The following is a 22,451-nucleotide window of genomic DNA, read 5'->3' on the forward strand; positions in this document are numbered from 1 at the left end:
TCTGTCTGCCTCTAAGTTGCCCGCCTAAGCCACCTCTGGAGGTAGGAGAGGGAATTTCCTTCCCAATCACTTACATAACCAGAAACCATACTATAGCACCTTCTTTCTCCATATCAATGCATAGAAAGTTGTGTGTTTTTTTCTTGAAACATAAATCCTCTAGCTACACATTTTAAAGGTAGAATCATATTTCGGCTTCATTGATATAGGAAAAACAATGATATTGACATGAAGAAATGTGAGGGCTTTACTTCTTTGTCTTTCATTATAGAATTCAACTCAGTCTTTGGAAGAAAATGGAAAAATTAAGAAATGAAAGTTGTGGCTAATGATAGGCAGTCGCTTTCATTAGCTGTTCAGATTCTACCTGAGTCTTTTTCTCATTTTGCAATGAAAGCACCTATCGCGGTGGAGACCAGGATTAAGATGAAGATCTGAGGCATGTAAGATAAATACAGTAGGGAACTGTTCCATTAAATGTCTGTTTGAGAAATGTCTGTTCTTTGGCGTTGGCCAGGCAGCTGTATCACTTGGTGTTCTTGGGCAGACCCGGCATCTGTCCAACTACTGTGAGGCCAGTGACATGCTCAGGTGTGCCAGCCCTTGTGCTATTTAAACGGAATGAAATAGAAGGTCTTTTTGCATGTCTTATGTTTCAATAGTGGTCCAACAAATACCTGTTGACCCTTTAATTACTCTCTCTTAATTAAGAGAATCATTGGTATTGTGGAGCAATATATACTTTAATAAGTATGGGGGAAATATGTAGCAGAAGAAACAAGTCCTAGAATCAGATCTGTGTCACAAAATAGATGCTGGGACAATAAGCAAACTTGGCTCTTGAGTTCAGTCACACAGAGCATGTGAGTAATGAGTAGAGATTCCATTATCCAACCAATGTAGCTGAAATAGTAAACACCCCTGGTATACACGCTGGAACGGAGCGTGTCTGTTGTGCTGTAATAGAACGATGCTTTTCTCTGAGCCATTCAGCAAGGCGTGTTTATAATGGGATTATCAGTAGGAGAGCCAACTTCAGGAGCCCTGTCAGTCATTTGGCATTATTATATAATAATTTTACAAAGCTTTCAATACCCTACTTAATTATCAGGAATATATTAAATGATTACTAGTTTTGGCCAGTTCCTTTGACTAAGCATGCAGTGAAGACAAAAGATTGAGTTTCGGTTGTGTGTTCTTGTTTTTGTTTTTTAATAAAATCAAGAGTTTGGAGTGTGTTTTTATTTTAAAACAGTTTTACTAAAATGCCTTTATGTCTTTCTGGTCTGGATATGAATACGATGTTTTCATTGATCAAAACCTGTACAAACAAGACTTTTGGACTAATCCCTTTCCTTCTCATCAAATGGTTTTTCTAAATTCCCACCTGCTCGTGACTTGTGCAAAGCACCCAGCAAAGGAAATTAAACAAACTTGTTCCTTCTCCCCACACCCAATATTTGCTCCTATGCTGGAATACTAAAAGAATACACGGTATGGGGATGAATGTCCACTTCCCAAGGAAACCAAGAGACAATGGAAGAGGTAATAAATATATTTATGCCTCAAGAGAGCCATGTGTATGGCTTTTATTGCTGTCTAGGTGAAAAATTGCCCAAAATGACTCCTTTTCCTCACTCTGCACCAGTCCAATAAACAGAAATAAGCTCAGGATCCATTCTGAAATTGTGAAAAGGGCAAATACTATCTAAGATGGGAAAACGCAAGGTTCCTGTGACTTTGTGACTAAGGCAAGTCCCAGTGGTCCAGTGTGTTTCAGACCTTGCCTCATTTGTGAATACATGTCTTTCTAAATAGGCATAGCTCACTCTTTGGAGGTGAAAGCTTCTCTTTTCCTATTTTCTTTTCTCCCTGAGGTTTTTCTCTGCAATAGATGTTTCCCCAGGGCCTCTGCAAGGGCTGAATGAATCAGTTGGTGTGCAGGAAGGGCAGGTTGATAAATACAGAAAGCGCGGAACTGGCCTTTTCAGTTTAGGTACAGTCCCCAGGAAACCAGCATAAATAGTTCCTCGTAGTAACAGCCTTCCTGAGCTACACGTGTGGATTACCTCCATACATTACAGCAGCCATATACTGAGCACTGGAAGTCAGCTTTGCTGGCACCGTAGCCTTCTTGAGGAATAATAGACCCACAATAAGAGCTGGAGGACATGAAGTTGCTTTTGATTTCAGCTTGAAATCTAAAAAGATTTCCAATTTTTTTCAGCAAATGAAAGCTACCAATCAACCAGCCTGGTAACATACTTCTAAAAAGAAATTGTTAGTTTTTATTCTCATATAAAAAGATAAAAAGGAATTAAGTTACTAGAGTATAATCTTTCTCTTTTAATTTATAGCATAATCCATATTTATTGGAAAAAATAAGATGAATTAGTTCTTATATTTTAGTATAAATGCAAAATATACTATAATGTTTAAAAATGAGACATCCTATATCACAATTTCATAACGGATCTTAGGGCTTATTTCTATTTATTGGATGGTACAGTGAGACTAAGGAGTCGTTTTGGGCAATTTGTCATCGAAGACAGCAACAAATCATACAGAAAGGCTTTGCCTAGAGAGCCAATGTAATAGAATTCATTTTACGTGTATTACATTATTCTTCCCGTGACTGTAAACTCTTGACTCTGACTAGGCCGTATTCTAATAAAACCCGTATTTTCCAAGGTTTATTAACCTCTTAAATTAGGAGACATGGGGTATAGGGCTAGACAGAATAGGGTTAAGTCTCAGCTCCATCTCATCTCTAGCATTGAAGCTAGAATTTCTTAACTCCTATTCAGCTATGAAATAAGGATACTGCTATCACTTTGTAGAAGTTTTATGAAAATTTGTATTATACAGGGTAATACATTTATCAGATCATGCTGGAAAATCACTAGCCCAGCTCATGATACATGATTAATTGAGGTTTGTTCTCTTCCCTTCCAGAGTAGCATTTAGGAAATTTCTTTTCCTCTAGACCAAGATCTTGGGAAGAAGTTGTCCTTTTCCAGCTTTCTGTTTACTTAGCGTGCAGTGGATCTCAGCTTTGAGATATGGATATTTCATCACAATTTTTACTGTTTATTGTTTGATGAAAAGTAAAACAAAAAGATCTCCAGCTGTGAATGACCACGGTTGCCACCCAAACAGCTGTCCTTCCCCTTTCAAGTCTTGCCAGGCGTCTCTACCTCTCTCTTCCCCTGTCTTCATTCATCCATTTGAGGTAGAGGAATGTGTGCCAAGCAGGCACTTTTCAAATCTTCTCACGCACAAGACCCCATTCCAAGAGATTACGGTTCCATGAGTGTAGGGGTGGGACCCAGGAATCTGCATTTAATGGGGACAGCGAGTGCGAATGTCCGTGCCTGGGGATGACATTTGAAGCATTGCTGAAAAGACTGAGGAATAAAGACGGCCCAAGGTCTAGTGGGTGCAGACACAGATGAGCTGGAATGGAGCTGTGCTCTGGGGAAGGAGCTTGTCTACTCTCAGATCTCAGGGGACATGAGAAGGCAGAGAAGATTCCATGCGGGAAGAAACCACACAAGGGACCAGATGCACAAAAGCCCGCAGTGTGCTCTGGAAGGAGTACGTTCCCTGGGTCTCACTCCATCCGTAAACGGATTTTGAGCACATCCCTCCCACATCGGAAAACTCATTTCTAAATTATGTATGTATACTATTGCTAATCTATATATCAATGACTGGGAAAGTCTACATCTTGGAATAAAAAGTGAGTACGTAAAATTTAAATGTTTAATATTCGATCAACTTTGGAAGCCTGGGCTGGGGCAATGGCAGCACGTGAGCTTGGAGGTTCCTGGAGGTGCGGGTAGAGGGCCTAAAACAAGAAGAGTCCCCTCCCCTTTTCACCCGAGGGCCAAGTCAGGAACCTGCTTTGAGTTGGATGGAGTGAGTATCTCTGATACTTCTACCAATCGCTTCCAATTTCCGTTCGTTTTCAGCAACCACGATGGCGTGTGCCTAGGCCCTTTTTCCCTCAATTTCTTTTTTGGAGGGAAATATAACAGTGTTCAGAGCAATCATCTCTATTTTGTGTGTGAGACAAAGAGGGATTCTGCCTTATTTAGTTTTATTTTGAAATTTGATTCATTTTATCCTGCTTTCCATATTTTCCAGTTTTTTTAAACAATGAGCTTGTAAAATGAAGTGAAAATGTGAAGAATGTTAACTCAGTTCCTTACATGGTATCCTCGTGCTGTAAGACATTAACATGGGCAAAGAATAATTTTGCTTTCCCTTTCTATAGGTTGTAGCTTTAAAAAGGTGGGAGTGGGGTGGGGGCAGATATAGTTATAGAAACTGAAATTCATTTACATTACTTTTCTGAATAGTGATCTCCATGGAAAGAGAACACACCAAGAAGCATTTAGTAAAGATAAAAACATTCTATTATTAAGCAAAGTCATATATAAAATTCTAAATGGAGGTCTATGAGGAACACAGATTTTTCAGTTGAACATTTGGTGTTGTGTGATTTGTAGACTTTATAGGATTTTGTGACTCTTGTCATTTTAAGAATTCCAAGAAGAAAAAGGAATCCTTGTGGGTTTTTTTTTTAATTAATTATGTCCTTTTTGAAGAACTCCAGAATTTTGTAAGTGTTAAGAGCTAGTTCCTTTCCTAAATCTGCGTGTTTCTTTCCAGAAGTGTTCCTGAGACCGAACAAAGAACCATTCATTAATGTAGTTTCAGTCATTGTACGATTGCAATATGAAATATGCAGACTAAGAGATATTAATGCAATGTATTACCTCTGATAAAAGAAATAGAATAAAAAGGACTTAGCCTGATTGGCAATTAAATGCAGCTGTTGATGTTGGTGGACGGGAGGGATTTTTACTTTGCTCTGAGTGTTGAGCGTGGTCGTTGCTAGGAGGTACTGCTACTTTCCCTTATAGTCATCATCAGGAGGCAGCTTTTCTTTTCTTTTTTGAGACAGAGTCTCACTTTGTTTCCCTAGGTGGAGTGCCATGGCGTCACAGCTCACAGCAACCTCCAGCTCTTGGGCTTAGGCGATTCTCTTGCCTCAGCCTCCTGAGCAGCTGGGACTACAGGCGCCCGCCACAATGCCCAGATATTTTTTTGTTGCAGTTTGAACCTGCCACCCTCGGTATATGGGGCTGGCACCTACCCACTGAGCCACAGGCGCCACCCGTGGAGGCAGCTTTTCAAAGGCTTGTCCCCTGATCCCAGTCTACATGCTATAGACATGTATATTGGGTTTTGTATGTTTACCAAATAACACTGTGAAATTAGGAAGTCTTCAGAAAGATCTATTTGTCAGCATTGCTGAATTCAGAAAAAAAGAGTTCTGTTTTTATTTTCCAGTTATGAAAATAATTGTTCTAAACCTAAACATAAAAATGTACAGAGTGGGAGGTGATAGACCCAGGAATCTTAGCACTGTAGCAATACACAAACAAATAAATATAGCCAAGTACTTGATAAATGCGCCCAGGTTACATCAGAGACAGTGGAAGCAGAGAGGTGAGTACAAGACATTTCTGGAGTAGACTTTACATGGGAAGGGAGGGAAAAGGAGTCGGGGGCACTGGGTGAGGTGGGTGACACTGCTAACCAGAAGACAGAATGTAGGGGAGGGGACAGTACAGGGAGCAGGACAGAGAAAGGAAGAATCGGGAGTTGGCACTGTGCAGGAGGGTGGGTGCTGTTCACAGTTGGGGCTGCAGGTGGCCCTGACCTTGGGATATAGAACCACAGCCAGGCCTGCTGCATTTGTGGCCTTGTGGCCATCACGCCAGGGAAGAAGCTTTGTGGACAGCTGCAATAGTTGAGAAATGGGTGAGCTGAAACCCCTGACTAGTTTTCCCCTGGGCCCAAGAATTGCTGGTAATACTTAGGGAGTTGAACTGGAAATGGTACCCATAGGAACAGAACCACATGCTTTACGTGTATAAAGGAAGTCTTCCTGCCCTCTCATCCAGGGTGAGGAATTCAGATGCCTGAACTGGTGGGCAGTGCAGGCCCCTTCTTGCCTCCGCGCTAGTGAGTACTAGGCAGATGTAGCTTCCCAGCTCAGGGTCCACATGGTGGCTGCCGGACGCCGTAGGTTGTCAGGAGTCCAGCTGGCATTCCTGAGCTGTTGGTCACAGTTCTTCCTCCTGTGCAATACTAAAGGAGCAGAGCCACGGTTGGGAGAAACGGTTTCCTACAGAGAGGCGGGAAGTCCTGTTAGCATGCATTAGCCACTCCGCACAGCACCTGCCTCCTCTCCGTGTGATTGGGCTGATAAATCAGGTTCATCCTCCCGCTGGGTCCCAAGCCACTGTCGGCCTCCTTCCCAGTGTGATGTGGGAAGGAAGGTGAAGAGTTTAGGAGGCTCCAGCTGAAACACTTTATCCTCAAGAAGGTCCTCAAGCAAACTTGTGTGGGCTAGGCTGGTCCCTGGCAATTTCTCCCACTCCAGGTTCCCTGAGGAAAATGCGCTGGAGATGGAATACTCCTCGCTTTGACTCCTTAGCATCTGACCCTGACTGCTGTCACAGTTAGATTTCTTTAAATTCCCTTTGAAATTCTGCTTTAATTCTTCCATATCCATTGGCAAGTTCTAGCTCTCCAGCTTCTCACCCATTGAGGGACCTGCGGCCACTTCCCTCCCTGGCATCAGTATTTCTGAAGAGCACTAGATTTGACGTGGCCCATCAAGGCTTCTAAGCTTGTCTCCAAATTTAAAGACAGTCTTTCACAGAGAAGAAGGTGATAAATCTATTACTACTAAAGAGGCTTTCTGATTCTTTTCATATTGTTATTAATAGTAGCCCCCTATAAAAAGGAATCAAGACAGTAAAATCATTTTGTAAAAAGACACTTTATCTCTGTGATTAACTGTATAACAAACTGTTAAGTCTTTGCTGTGGTCACCTCCTCCTAACACGTTATTGCTTTGATAATAAAAGCTTTTTTATGGCAACAAAATAAAATTTTACCACCCAGACAGTTTGGATAAAATGAGAAGAGATGTTTTTGGAGCGATAAAGGACACATCTGAAACAGGGGAGGTCAGCATGGGCTTTACGTGAGCTGTTTATGTAGAACGTGTTTGATGTGCCTTTAAGTCTGGTGCATACCGAGGGCTTTACTCCACCGTGAAGAGAACTTTTGGTGGCCAGTGAAAAGCCAGTTAAAGAGTTGTATATTTCTGTCAAGCATTGAGAAGCAAAAACATTCAAAACTTAGAATTTCAGATGCTAAGTGGTGGAAGCATACCTTTTCATAATTAAATTGCCCCAGTATGCAAACTACCTGTTTTGATTCTGAACTAAACCCTGTGTGTTTGGCGAGTATCTTTACACTTTAATTCATAAACTTATGTCTCAAATGATTAGATTCTGTCAGTGACCACAATTCTGTAACATTTTGCATAGGCATGATTTACACACAAGCTCTACAACGTACTAGTTAGGAAGTGTCATTACTGTTATGCCACAGAAAAAGGAGTGTGTTGGGCGGGGAAGCTGCAGCCACATGGATCCTGGAGTGCACCCTTTTGACTGAATCCAAGTTTCGCAGAACAAATCCTTTTTGTAAGCAAAGACCCGAAGGAAGACTTCGAGTTAATGAGATGAAGAAAGGCAAGGCTGCAGAGGAGTCATTGTCAAGGCAGAGGGAAAGGCATGTGCCAGGCTCTGTGGCAAGGAGATACAAGGGCTCCACCAGAGACAGCAGGGTTCCACCTCCTGGGCTGTCACAAAGCAAACGAGATCCTTCCAGAAAGCCATGGGCAGGCTACCTACTGTGCCCAGCCAGGACGTGCTCAGAAAGCATTTGTTAGGATCAGCTCTCACCCCACAAATGAGGGCTGCTAAGTGTCCGCGCAGGTGCACCTCGGAAGCAAGGGTGACCTTTCTACTTCCCCTCTAGGAGTGTGGGCCATGGCACTGTCTGTGCCTCTTGTGTGACTCACCCACTGTCGGCGTCATTCCTCTCACAGGAACCCCCTCCGCCCACCATGTCTGAGAGCTTCATACCAGGCGTTTGCCAAGCACCTTCTGTCCCTAGAGTTGTTTGTCATCAAGCCACACTTCAGAGTGTATCTCGGTCCGGCACCTCTAAGAAGATTCAATAGGACTGCAAGTGACACTGAAGAAATGACCCAGGAAGCTGGATATGACACACCCAGCCAGCCAAGGCGCTGTGGCATTTGGGAGGTTTAGACACAGTCCTTCCTCTCTGACCCCTGAGTCTGGCTCTCAGCATGACGTGGGCTGGCTCCCACCTGCCTGACAGCCCTCCCTGTCTCATCTTCCATGCCCACCCCCCACAGTTACCCCGCCCTGGGCTAAGCCCAATGCCTTGAAAGCAAAGCTCACGTGACCCCCAGCTCCACCTTATTGAGATTCTTGACTGAGGGTCCAGTTTATATGCCTCAGGCCAGCCCCTGATCTCAGTTTCCCTCTGTTCATTAGCTCAGAGCAGGGTCTGGCTCAGCAGAGATTGCAGCTGCCTCCACACACAGGAGTTTTGGAAGCAGTTAGACACAGACAGCAGTGCTAGAATTGCTGAGACGCTCACGTCCATCTTCTTTGTTGGAATACTCTGAGGAACGCAAACATTGGTTTGATGCCATCCTCCAGTGTGTACATTAAGCAGATTAACGGTTTATTGTGTAAACCTTTGTCCATCCCGTCGCTAGCCCAGAAGGACTGTACTGACTGTTATATGAATATCCAGCTTTGTGTAACATGTGTTAGACCTGGGGGATATGTATCATACCCCAAATGTACATCCTGTAAACTGGGGCACAAGATGATGCTAACAAATTTAATCAACAAAAAATGATCTTGTAGCTGATAAAGAAATTAGCAAAGGCCTCTCCCCACGCTGGCTTCAGGAGTCCTGGCTACTGGTTCTGTGCTGTGTCTGCTGTCTGCTCCTCCCCTACCCACTGGACATCTGAGGACAGCCCAGTCTTGTGTCACCAGCCTTTATTTCCCTTAGTTGTGTGCTTTGAGGCTCTCAAACTCTGAGGACTGTATTTAGAAGCCTTCCAATTGATTGGGGAGGGAATCCTAATTTCTTCTTCTTGCCCTCGCCATTTTCTTGTCTCTCTGTCATGCACTATTTCCCCAGTGAGTATCGGCAGGTCCTCTCAGATTCTTCTCAGCTCTCCCAGGAAGAATGCAGACTCCACAAGGATGGAAGGAATCTTGATCTATTTTAGGCCCCAGCCCCCAGCCCTTGCACTGCGCATGGCGGGCACTCAGCAGATGTTGGTCAAGTGGATGAATGCCTTGTCATCTTCCCATCTCCAGCCCTGCCCTCTCTGCGGCATGTTCCTGGATGGCCATACAAACCTCATACCGCCCCGCCCTGCTCTGCATAATTGTCAGCATAATCTTGTGCCCTGAGAGTTTATAGGATGTACATTTGGGGTATGATTCCTATCTCCAGGTCTGACACATATTACACAAAGCTAGATATTCATACAACAGTCAGTTCAGGCCTTCTGGGCTGGCCACAGGATGGACGAAGGTTTACACAATAAACTGTTAATCTGCTTAAAGCCCACACTTGAGGATGGGAAAAGTCTGTGAAGTTGGCATCAGAAGGGAGCACAGGTTGCCTGCAAGTTTCCATCACTACATGGCCAGAAGGTCAGTGGGGTTGTCCCATCCCATTTCCCTCCTAAGGACTTGTCTGAACTCCTGTTCCGCAGCCTGTGAGAGCCCAGAGCCCTCTCTGAGATCTGTGCTGGTTCTGGGGGTAGAGATCAAGATTCACAGTCTCACACTCACTCAGCCTTTAGGCCGTGCCTCTTCCCATCTGCCTAGGTGTGAAACCCAGCCACTTGCTCATTCCCTGTGTGTGCACTCACACATATTCACACCATTCGCACCAACCAAAGTGGAGCTGTGGCACCGAACTCACTCAGAGCACTTCCTTTACCATGACAAATGCAACATTCTGGCCCCCAGAAGTCCTCTTCCCCACCCCATGGCTGGGCGTCCCCCCAGGCCCTTCACACACAGCTCCCCAGCATCTTGCTGAATCTCCTCTCTTCTCTCTTCCATTTCTGTAGGGGTAAACATTCAGCACTTTTTCTCAGGCAGAGTAACTGAACCATGTGTTTGCATTTGGGGCTCCTGACTCCCAGGCTTCAGGTTCTCACATCACCTTCCTACCTGCTTGTTCCCTGGCCTTTCTTTCCTAAACCAAGATCAAAGTGCCCCTTTTAAGAAAGTTGTAAAAAGTTTTTTAAAAACACACATAATTGCCTCTATTATTGCTACATTTGTTAACTTGCCAGGAAGCTAACTATACCTGGTAATCACAGGAGCACAAAACCTGTTGTCTCAACCCAGCATTTCATACAATTACCAAATAAATATATGCTGGCTGATGCATAGACAGTCTCTGCAAAGAAATGTAAGAAACTTGTAACTTTGGAGTCCTCCAGGGAGGGGAACTGAGTAATCTGGGGCAGAGGTGCGATAAAGACTTCCTGCTCACTGCACACCTTTCCGTATCATATGTTTCCTATATTTAAAACACATTGACCTCACACCTGTGTAATGTCAATAAATAAGGCACAGGTGTCCTGATATGCTGGTTACAGAGACGTGATCATATCCACTTACCTGAAGCCATGTGCGTCATAGGCATAGCTGCTGGGCTGGGCTCAGAGCCTAGTTCTGGAGAATTCGCAGTTTGCTGCACACAGCACTTTATTCCACCAGGATTTCCTGGTGGGGAGGAGCTGAACTCCACTGGGTCCTTATTCTCCAAGCAATTAGATTACATCGTCTAGCTGGGGAGCCCCAGACTGCTGGAGATATAGCCCAGAAATCATTTTTTATCTTGACAAATACTGCAGAATTCTTAAGAGGAAATAAATTTCTTCTTTTTAGAAGTACACCTGATGGAGAATTGAAAGTCCATCTGATGGAAGTAATAAGGATGTCAACTACAGTGTATCGAAGCACATTAAATCTGAATTCCTAAGTAAACAATGCAAACAAACAAAAAACGTTCATTGATTACCTCTGACGGATACTAACGAAGCAATTGTCATCTTAAAAATGAATAAAAGGAGAGAACCAAGCATTTATCCTGCCTTACCTATGCAAACTGTGCTTTATGATAACCAAAGAGTTGATCAAGAAAGTTTCTCTTTATGGAAGAATTCCAGTAAATACATGAAGAAGGAGTGACAGAATTTAAATACCTCAATTTTGCAAACCCTATTAATCTAGGCAATGATGGCTGCTGATATAAAAAAGAGAGATACCCTTTGAGTTTCCTATAAATTTGTTATCAGATGTAGAAATGTCATTAGATTCATGTTTTTTCAGGGGGAATACTTTATATTATTATGTGTGTGCTGAAGAAAGTATACAACAGAAAGCATTCCTCCTGAAAAAAATATCAAATTTGAGGGTGGTGCCTGTGGCTCAAAGGAGTACGGCACCAGCCCCATATATCAGAGGTGGCGGATTTAAACCCACCCCTGGCCAAAAGCTGCAAAAAAAAAAAAAAAAAAAAAAATCAAATTTGAATCTAATCAAATTTCTACATCTAATAACAAATTTATAGGAAATACAAAAAAATAGGTTAAATAACACTGTGGAGACAGAATCAGCAAAATTTGGACTTAGAACAACTCTGATTTCTTCAACAAATAAATTATAAAGGGGATGAGAAAACAGAGGAAAGGGAATCTATGGATTAAAACAGATATAAGAGACAATCATCTAGTTACAATGAACAGGTCTTGTCTAGGGTCTGTTTAAAACAAACTTTTAAAAAAAACATGTATGGGACAGAGAAATTTGAATACTATATAGATAACTAATAACATTAAATCATCATGACTATTTGTAGGTATTATAGTAAATACTATGGTTATGGTCTCCCCAAAGTCCTATGTTTTAGAGATATGTATTGAAATATATGTGGTTGAAATAAAAATAAAATCACCCACCAATGGGGGTGGGGGGTCTTCCCAGGCTTTCCAGCCTGCACAGCTCCCAGCCTCTATGCTGGTTCCTATCTCTTCACTCCTCCCCACATAAAAATCTGGAAAGGATCCGAAGGAACATGTCATGATGCTTCTGGGAGGGGAGGTAGAGGAGCAGGGGTCAGGATGGTATTGGAGAGAAACAAACTACTTCATGCAGGTAATAACTTTTCAAAGGACTATCTAAAAAAATAAATGAAATCTAATGGGGAAAAGTTCAGCTTATTTGGGAAAATGAGAAAGGGAGACTCACAATGCAGAGAACGCAGATGGATTGACCCAGACTGTGTTTCTCCAAGTATGGTCCTAGGCCCATCTGCATCAGCATTGGGCCCACCTTTCTCCCTCCCAGCCAGAACCTCGGAGGGCAGAGCACAGAGACATTTGGGAACTACAGTCTTTGAGGATCTAAGTGCCAGCTTGTCAAATACTTATTACATTGCTTTGGAACTTTGGAATGTATAGGGCAAAAATACCCCAAATTTAAATTCAAAGCAGCACAGTTCTGAAAGTCTGAAAGACTTGTCTTTTTAGATTTGTTGACAATGATTTAATCAGCAGATGTCACTATATAAGCCTTGGGAGCAGCCCTTCCATGTTGCTCCAACTTTGGAGAGGCAGCGTGCTGCTGGCATTTCCATCGTAGCATAGAAATATTGATGGTAATTTTGTGTTTTGTTTAATGAAAATAATTTTTCTTTTACTTCTAGAGGTTATTTAAAGTTTATCTTTGATTAAGCTTTCTTTGCTTTTGTTTTTGCTTTTCCCCAGCATCATTGACAAAGAAGTTTCATTAATGGCAGAAATGGATAAAGTTAAAGAAGAAGCCAGTAAGTAGACATGAGGCTGAGGAGCCTCCCTGCTAGACTGACATGATACTGGATTCTGATTGGGGTCCTGAAATTCACACTGAAATCCTGGCTCATGACTGTGCCCTGGAAACCTCAGTTATGTCATCTGGCTAAAGGACAGAATTGTGGCAGCTACCTCTACTCAACATAGAGCTGAGTGCATGGCAGAATGTGCACACAAAGAACTTATAGTTGATTGGGTTTAAAAATGACATTGAACCTAGTATTAAATTTTAAGACATTTGTTTTTAAGCCTTCTCAACTTACAAAAGTTGCTATACACGTATTATTTATACGGTCATTTTTTACTTCCTCTCTTTTAGGTTCAGTTAACTCAAGTCCATCAATTTCCCTAATAAATTATCCCATTTGAAACTGAATTACTTAAATTCCCCTCAACATTTTTAATTATATATATAAATATAATATATATGATTTCTTAAGTACTTCAGAAGCCTGACAGGGCAAACTCACAAACCTAACAAGCAAAGTATTCCTAAACTTCTAAGCAACACTTACAAGATGAATAATTCAGACTTAGAGACGTACTAAACAATATTTTCTTAAAATACTCCAATTCTATTCACAAACTTTGTTAGATATGCTGACACCGGCCAACTTAAAACCGCAAAAGAAAATCAGTTCCATGGTTACAATTGAAATCACAAGTCAGATTGCTTAATGTACTGAATTCTCTCTTTAAGTAATGAACATACTCAAATTAACTTGATCATTGTAAAACTTTCTCTAAATTTAACACTAAATATTAACATTCTGGGTTTACTTTATTTTCTCTATGCTTATTTCTAAACTTTTCCTCTATGGTAAAGTTGCTTGAGCAGCAGAGTTTTTACCATCTTACATGGGCTAATAGAAATGCCAAGAGAGACGAGATTACTTAGATTCAACATCAAGCCACAAGTGGACATGCTGAGTCCTCTCCTGCTTTTGAATTCAATCTGTATGTTAATGAGACCCCTAAGACTGTATTTTTCAGCTGGGATTTAGTTTTATAGTACTTGTCTCCTTGGCATTTTAAATCCTTCATCCTTATCAAATTTTCTCTCATGAATTAGATAAATGGCAGTGTGTGCCACCAACCAGATTCCAGCTAAATCCCCTCACTTTTGACCTGGATGTCTTTCTCCTCCCCCAGTGAAACATTAAACCTGATTCTTCATTCTTTTTTGATTTCATGTCTGGACCTAGGCCATAATTAAAATGCCATTTTAAGGAAAGTAGCTATCATTGCTTTTGTTACACAATTTTCCAAATAATTGTATCGTTTTTTCTCAAAATAATTTTAAATAACAAGTTTTATAATCCTAAAAGACAGCAAGTTTTATTAGGTGAAACTACTGTGATCCAGAGTGAAGCCGTGGACAATTTAGGAAGTTATCCAGTCTCTTCAATTGTGGAATTATTTTATTCTTATGAAATTTATTGATATCATCAGTACAAGTAGATTATATGAGTGACTTAGGATTTTCCCTGTTTCTCAGGTAAAACTCGTTTCAGTTTCATGTCCTAATGATCAAAATACCACCAACCAACACAGACACAAATGGTTCTCCAGCACCAAAATGGAGAGTCACTGGTACATCACTTTCTCAGAGGTTTAAGGAAAGACCTCAGGTCTCACGTGCTCAGGCTTCCTTCTGAGAACAATAATGTCAGATGCCAAGACCTGAGGAATTTGCAGCATTTCCGAGAGCATCTCCATTTTTGGTTGCAGTTCAGCCGGGGCTGTGTTTGAACCCACCACCCTCAGTATATGAGGCCGGCGCCATACCGACTGAGCCACAGGCGCCACCCGAGAGCATCTCCATTTTTAAAATTCATATAGTCAATACACACTCACTGTGAGCCTCCCCGGGTGCTTAGCACTGGTAGAGACCAGGATAAACAGCAAACCAGTAAATGTGGAACTGGCATTCCCTGGGCTTCCAGCCTCCCTGAAACTGCTAGCTTGGTTGCTGGGGTTAACTTCAGTAATTGGTGCTCCAGCTCCTGGTTTCAGAACTGCCCTCAGCCCTGGGTGGGGGCCAGTCTGCATGCTGTGGAGGCAGACAGAACACAGTTCAAATCCAAGCTCCACCTCCAACGCTGACTGTGTGACCTCAAACTATTTTGTTGAGTTCTCAAAATCTGAGGTTCCTTATCAGAAAAGGGGGAATAAGAATAATATCTATCTCAAATAGTTATTGTAAAGATAAAATGAGAGAAATACACACCAGGCACTTAGCATAGTTCCTGACGCAGTATGTGTGCCAAAAAGTGAACCGTTTTAGCCCAACCCCCTCAGATTGCAGTCAGAAAATGGAGGTTCTCCTGCACCCTGCAAGTGACAAGCCTATGTCAGTATTGCCATCTTCTCCACAGATTGAAAGAACCATGGAATTTCTCCCCACTGAATCACGGGGCTCTTTTTTCTACCACCATCTTGAACTTGCTTCTCTGTGCCCTCAAGGGTATTTTTCATACTTTCCATTCCCATGATAAACCCTATTTCCTCACTTCTAACATCAGCTCCACTACGGCACCTGACACGATGTTGGGAAGACTGCAGGCCTTCGCAAATACTTGTTAAATGAATTACTGTAATCAATTCAGTGTCTCTAGACTGTGGAGTCCAATGTTAGTGAACACTAATGTAATTGCAAAAAAGAGGACGCATATCCCGGATGGCTGGCTCTCACTTGGAGATTTATAGTTAGCATTTTCACATATTCAATACTAAACACTTCACATACAGTATTCCATTTAGCTTTACAATCACCCTACAAGGTATTTACATTTTACAGATGAAGAAACTAAGTATATGGTAGTGCTAGGATCTCAGACTTCCTCTGTCTACGCAGGGGAGCCAAGGCCTGGACAGGCACGTTTCTGGAATGTCAAGCTTATTAGAAAGCATGACTTTGTGTTAATACAACACAGACATATTGTGAAGTAGAATGCAAGATTCATGAGAGTTCTTAAGGAATAAAAAGGATTTCAAAGAATTTTTGTGCTTATAGATCCACTTCTGCCCCAGCTCCTGACTTCTCCAGATCTTAAGTCCACCTTGCACTGAGAAGCCTTAATATCTCCCGTGGCTTAAGTAATATGAGCAAGTTTCCAATGTGTTCCAAAAGCTTAAAGGCATTTATAAATTCTATTGAGAAAACAGATTTCAGCATACCAGACACTGTTTGTAAAAGTGCATGAATAAATGAATTAGGTCCCGAATGCAGTGAAAACCTAAGCTATATGGAACCATCTCCCTCTGCAGCCTGCTCAAAAGATATTTATTATTCTATTAATATTTTAAATTACAGGATCAATGAATCCTAAGATCTGATCTGCTTTTGTTTTGTGTTTCTGTGATTGATGTTTTTGAGGTAAAAATGTTCACCCCCAAAGAATATTGGCTTTAGATCTCAAGTTTTAAGGCTTTTTTCATAATGAAAGGCTTTGAAATGTTAATGAATCCCAATGTAAAGTGAATCCTAACGCTTTGCTGATGCAAAGTATTCATTTCCATGCTCATTTGCATGAGCGTAAACTCAGAATTTATTGGTGATCTTGCACCTGCATTCCTATTTTAGGACCCATTTATATCTATTTCTACAAAATCTTTTGTTTGGTATGAATGCCCAAACTCTACTTAATCAAAAAGAACAATGACCCCTAATTATCACCAATCTCACAAATGATCCACTAAGAAAAGTCAGATCTGCTTAACTGTCCAGTCACTCAGAGTCTGCTGACCCCTTCTCTATTGGTCAAGTCTGGGCCTTCAGAATTTATTTTTTATTTTACTTTGCCATCTTCCCACTCAAATCGTTTTTTCATGCTGCAGACTTTATTTCTATCCATATGTTGAATTATAATGCCAAATAAGTAAGCCAGGTGCTGTGGCTCATGCCTGTAATCCTAGCACTCTGAGAAGCCAAGGAGAGGGGATTGCTTGAGCTCAGGAATTCAAGACCAGCCTGAGCAAGACTGAAACCCCAATCCTAAAAAAATAGCTGGGCATTTTGATAGGTGCCTGTATTCCGCCCCAGATACATGAGAGGCTGAGGCAAGAAAATATCTTGAGCCCAAGAGTTTGAGGTTGCTGTGAGCTATGATACTACAGCACTCTACTCAGGGTGACAAAGAGAAAAAAATAAACAAGAAAAAATGACAAATAAATAATCAACCAAAAGGATGTGTTCTAGATGGTCTTAAGTGGCCCCTGTGGAAAAGAGACTTTGCCCTCCTTTAGTTATTCCTTTTAAGTAATGGACTCATTCATTCCCTGCATTCCACATTCAGTGAGAATATTGGATGCCTCATGGGTACCAGTACTGAGTGCCATGGACACAACAACTGCATGGTTCAGTCTTCCCTGCAGTCCCACGAGTGACCGGAGATGCTTACAGGGGCCAGGCAGGTCACATTAGTGCAGCAGGTGGAGACTGTGGCCACTGGGCACTGGGCTCTATCTAAAAAGGGTGGTGGGATAGCGCCTGTGGCTCAAGGAGTAGGGTGCTGGCCCCATATACCGGAGGTGGTGGCCAAAAACTGGCTGGCCCTGGCCAAAAACTACAAATAATAAAAATGAAAAGGGTGATGGCTCCTCAGCTTTAGCCAACTGGTGCCATGTAGGAATGCTGGTCAGCTATGGCCAGAGGCTCCGGTATTTCAAGAGATTCCATAAATTCAGCTTTCAAATGGACTATTCTAACTTTTAATGTGGACAATTATTTTGTAAAAGTAATATGTAAACCAAACAAGACACAGGTACTCTGACCAAAAATGATAGTGGGCCACCTTTTAGTGACCTCTGGTCCAACCGAGAGAGCTATGTCTGTGTTCCCGTGAGAGTGCCTTCCACTCCCATCATCTGGTACATTTTTCACTAGCTCCTCTATATGCTGAAGATCATTAGGCTCAGAGCAGTGTGCCCAGCTACATGGTATATTGTACATGGGAAGCGAGGGTAATGCCCTGGGTAAGTGGTCAAAGCATAGTGAGCATTGCTTGGCAGATGATTTTAGATTAGGAGTTAATATTAATTATTTTATGGACTTCCCAACATGGATATCACCATAAAAAGATAATGTCTCTCAGTCTGTCTGAAAAATAGTTTAAGTTTTCAGGGAATCCTAACTCTTGATTGATTCTATACTTTTATTTGAGTTTTTGAAATAACTTTTTTTGACATTTTATACATTAAGAACTCCTAAAATCAGAAATCATGTTATTTGGTTCTACATATATGTTGTGCCTCTGGTTTAATAAAGCCGTTGATCCTTGTTCAGCCAAGAATGGAATGTGAGTTCAACATACATATCATCTTAGAGGGCTCCTCTTTCCTCGTAACTCAAAATGCTCATCCAGAAGAAATGAAGGCAATTCGTATATGAGTGATTAGAGAGCTACAAGTCTAGTACACTTCATCCTTAAATCTCACCCTCTGTGTTTGTGTTCATTGTTTCTGAGTTCCATAATCTTTTGGGAAACATACACACCCACACATTGAACCCATGGGCTACTACATCTATTTGAACCTTTTATTCATCTGACAGATGTGTGAAAATGCAGCGCCAGAGAACTCCCTGGGGTCTTCTCTACATGCGCAAATGCTAAAGATTGCACATGAATCCGGTTCAAGCTGGCTTGACTCACTCTTGAAAATTTTCCATTGGGGACACTTATAACAAAGACCTAAAACACTGGTCTGGAATTTCTCTGTCTTTGCAAAATGGAAACTTATCTTCAGAGCATCAAAAGCAGAGACATTTTTCAGCTCACACACACACACAAAACCTAACAAAATAAAACTTTTATATCAAATTCCAATAACACAGCTAGTTGTCCTAAGTGAGTATGTGTTGAAGTTCAGAAGTTCTGATGCTGCTAGAATTTAATAGTGTAGCATATATAGAATGATTTTTGCTTAGTGGACTCCCCATCTTTGCAATATCGTTCAGATAGGATTTTACTAAGTATCTTTTTCCACAGATACATGTGCTGAGTAAGTCACAAATTTTGAAAGTCTAAATTAAGTAAGTGAGACCAGACGCTAATGGCGAAAATAAAGAGCGTGGGTGCACAGTGAATCACAAGGGACTGTGTTTAGTTTGGGGATTGGTGGATAAGGACATGAGAAAATGGGTGGTTGGAAATGAGTACCAAGGGTGAACCGCCTGGGTGACCAACTCAGAAAACAAAGCGATTAGTCTGTGGAGGGAGAACTGTCTCCAAGAAATTAGGTAATTTAATATGTTTAAATCTCTGGCCCTAACATTTATTCCTTCTTTTTTGGCAGTGGAAATCCTGACTGCTCGTCAGAAGAAAGCAGAGGAACTAAAGAGGCTTACTGATCTAGCCAGTCAGATGGCAGAGATGCAGCTGGCCGAACTCAGGGCAGAAATTAAGGTCAGTTCTAAAATATCACACCCTCAACCCTGAATCAGAGACCAGATCCCCAGGGCAATCATTTTTCACCCGCAGAGGGCTGCTCTCTGAGGACCTCACATTGGACACCCAGCCCTCTTCCCCAGGGTTGAAATAGAGAATACGAAAGGGTGAAGAACCACCTAGTCACTGTATTTCAGTGCAATGTAATTTGAAGGCCTGTATTATTGCAAAGGAGAGGTACAAGCTGTTTTCTTCATCAGTGGAGACCAACCCAAATAAAGTGTACTCAACCATGAATTATAGCTGGGATGGGGGATATTATTTTCACACTTTGTAATTTGTATGTATGTATATAAACACATGCACAGGCATATAAACACACAACGAGTATGAAGTTAGTGTTAACAGTAAGGATTATAAAGCATGCAACCCATGGAGACTTCTTTCCTATATCCTTTTCTAGCTTAGTTGCCTTTTCAATAAGAATACTACCCTCAAATATGTATTTGTTAGATTTCTTCCATTGCAGGCAATAGAAACTGACCCTTTCCAACCTCAAGAATAAGCAGAATTTGAAAAAATATGAGTGTGGGTCACCAAAGCAGAGTACAATCTGAAGACCCAGGTCTACAATTAGGCAGAAACTAAGATGGCTCAGAAAGCAAAAATAAAGAGACAAACTCTTCAGAGTGCATGGACCCCCAGACCTCATTGGCCTCCACCGGGATCACATCCAATCTTTGGTCCAGAGAGGGTGTGACACCTTGATTTACAAACCCTCCAAGACTGTAGATCTTCAAAACCACATTGGGGTACAGTTACCAGAAAAGGACATGGCTACCAGGAAGGCAAGAACAAGCATTTATAACAAAATAGGAAGATGCTGTTTATAAATGCTTCTTATCATCCTCTTTTTCACCCAGTATACTAAGTGTACATATATGCACATGTCCTCCAGTTGCCAGTAAACTAGAATGATTGCAAGACCCTGATGCTACTAGCTTTTTTTTTTTTTTTTGAGACAGCGTCTGACATCATCACAGCTCACAGCAACCTCAAACTCTTGTGCTCAAGAGATCTTCTTGCCTCAGCCTCCCGAGTAGGTGGCATTATAGGCATGCACCACTACACTCAGCTTGTTTTTCTATTTTTAGTAGAGATGGAGTCCTGCTTTTGCTCAGGCTGGTCTGGAACTCCTGAGCTCAAGAGATCCACCCACCTCGGCCTCCCAGAGTGCATGAGCCACTGTGCCTGGCCTGCTGTAAGCTTTAGAAGACCTTCTGCTCACTGGGGCATAGAACTTGTTGGGGATGGTAGAATGTAGCCAGTGACTTTTCGGGGCCCCTCCTTCCTGTTAGGCATCAAAGAGAGCACATGGTGGGAAAGGGGAACCCCTGGGGTTGCAGAGCACTCTTAAGTATTTCCCTCTCACCTTTCAGTTCCAGCATTTTGTTGCCTGCCACTGCAATGGCCTCTGTTTTTCTGCCTCTGTCCTCTCCCTCCAGCTTCATCCTCCACCAAGACCAGAGTTATACCCCAATGCAGATGTGATCTCCCCCAGTATGAGCCATCCTTCCCCTCAGAATAAAATCTGTGACTAAACTTCAATATATATTCCAACTTTTAATTGCCAGCTTCCTGGTTTGTTGAGATCAACTCATCTTTCAAGTTTCATTTATGTGTATCAAAATCTCACTCATCATAAAATGGTTAGTGGCACAAGCTTTGGAGTGAAACAGTACAGCTGCAGAATTTCCTGCTTCTGTGACCTTGGATAAATGATGTATTCTTCTAGATTCTTAGAACCTCAATTCCCTGATCTGTAGAATAGAGATTATAATAGTGTTGACTTCATACTAATGCCATCAGATGAAAATGAGATTCTCTTAAGAATTTGGTCAGTGTCTGGTAAGTGTTCAATGATACTTTTTAATGTTCCAGCTCAAATGTTCCCTTTTATATAACTCTTTCCCAAACCCCTCAGTAGGAAAGAATTTCTTCCTCCTTTATAGTCCTGAAACACCAACTGCATTCTACCTTGTATTAAACTTAATGTTTCCCATGCCATGTGCTAAACTCCCCAGTAAACTCAAGGAGGGACTGACTCATAGTTATTTCTGTATTTCTCACTCTGTCATCTAACATACATCTTAATTTCAAATGAATTGAGAAATAATCTTTGCCACTTTCTTTAACAGCACTTGGAATTTTGCCATTCCAGATCATATTTTCTAGGCACTTAAGGCTTTTTGGACTTTCTGGTTCCCTGTTGCAATAGGGATAGTTGTCTAGGAAGAGTGACATGTCTTCCCTTGACAATTAATACTTTGGCAGGTGCTTGGCCAAACTAGGAAGACCCTGCCAGAAAATTTTCTAGAAGGAGGGCAGTAGGTGCTGAAAGTTCACATAGATGAGTCAGACACACTCCTGTCTAAGCCCAGACAGGAGAAAGACAGGACTCTCACGTACTCCCTAGACAAGAAGGTGATCATGCCCCAGGCAGGTCAGAACCAAGGCTGACTTAATGGAGCTGCACAGTGCCAGGCTGGAATGATCCCCCCCGGCCAGCACCATCATTGGGCACCCAGAGAACTGAGTGAACGAATCTGTAATTGTGGGGCTCCTGCTCCACTTCTCTTCCCTCCAGCACTTTGTCAGCGAGCGTAAATATGATGAAGAGCTCGGGAAGGCTGCCCGATTCTCCTGTGACATCGAACAGCTGAAGGCCCAAATCATGCTCTGCGGAGAAAGTAAGTTTTGCATACTTGCTCAATAATTCTGCGTGAGTAAGCGCGGTGCTATTTGGAGTTGATACCAGAAATGTCAGATGTGCCTTCCCCCAGGGGGCTAAAGGGAGGTCTAAAGAGATTGAATGATCTACACCCATGACACAAGTCACTAGAAATGTCAAGATTTGAACTTAAAGTCTTCAAATGCCACTGCCCATCAGTAAATCTCCAGGATTTATTAAGCGGAACAGAACAGGTCAACTCGTTCCTACCTTTTGCCAACTTTTCTTAAGCACCGCCAGATGAACTGCATCTCTGATTTCAAACAACCTTGGTTCTACAGAAACCTGTTAGGCAGAGAGCGAGCCTTGCCCTAATAAGTCTGGGAACAATCAGCTATTGTTGTGCAGGGCCCAGCTGCTGTGCCTGCCCCATTTGCAGTCCCCTGAGCCCTACCCTGGGTCCTCT

General features: G+C 42.0%; 1 protein-coding gene across 10 annotated transcripts in view; it reads left to right on the plus strand.

Annotated features, from left to right (window-relative positions):
* SPATS2L (spermatogenesis associated serine rich 2 like) overlaps positions 1-22,451 on the plus strand; it is a 183,926-nt gene that overhangs the window by 155,691 nt on the left and 5,784 nt on the right. For all 10 annotated transcript variants that reach the window (XM_053596709.1, XM_053596714.1, XM_053596712.1 and 7 more), the window contains 3 exons: positions 12,782-12,840; positions 19,163-19,272; positions 21,902-22,004. In XM_053596709.1, the coding sequence (XP_053452684.1) occupies positions 12,782-12,840; positions 19,163-19,272; positions 21,902-22,004 (272 nt within the window). The remainder of the gene's footprint in view (positions 1-12,781; positions 12,841-19,162; positions 19,273-21,901; positions 22,005-22,451) is intronic.

This window comes from Nycticebus coucang, chromosome 7, assembly GCF_027406575.1.
Source record: "Nycticebus coucang isolate mNycCou1 chromosome 7, mNycCou1.pri, whole genome shotgun sequence".
Taxonomy (NCBI): Eukaryota; Metazoa; Chordata; class Mammalia; order Primates; family Lorisidae; genus Nycticebus; species Nycticebus coucang.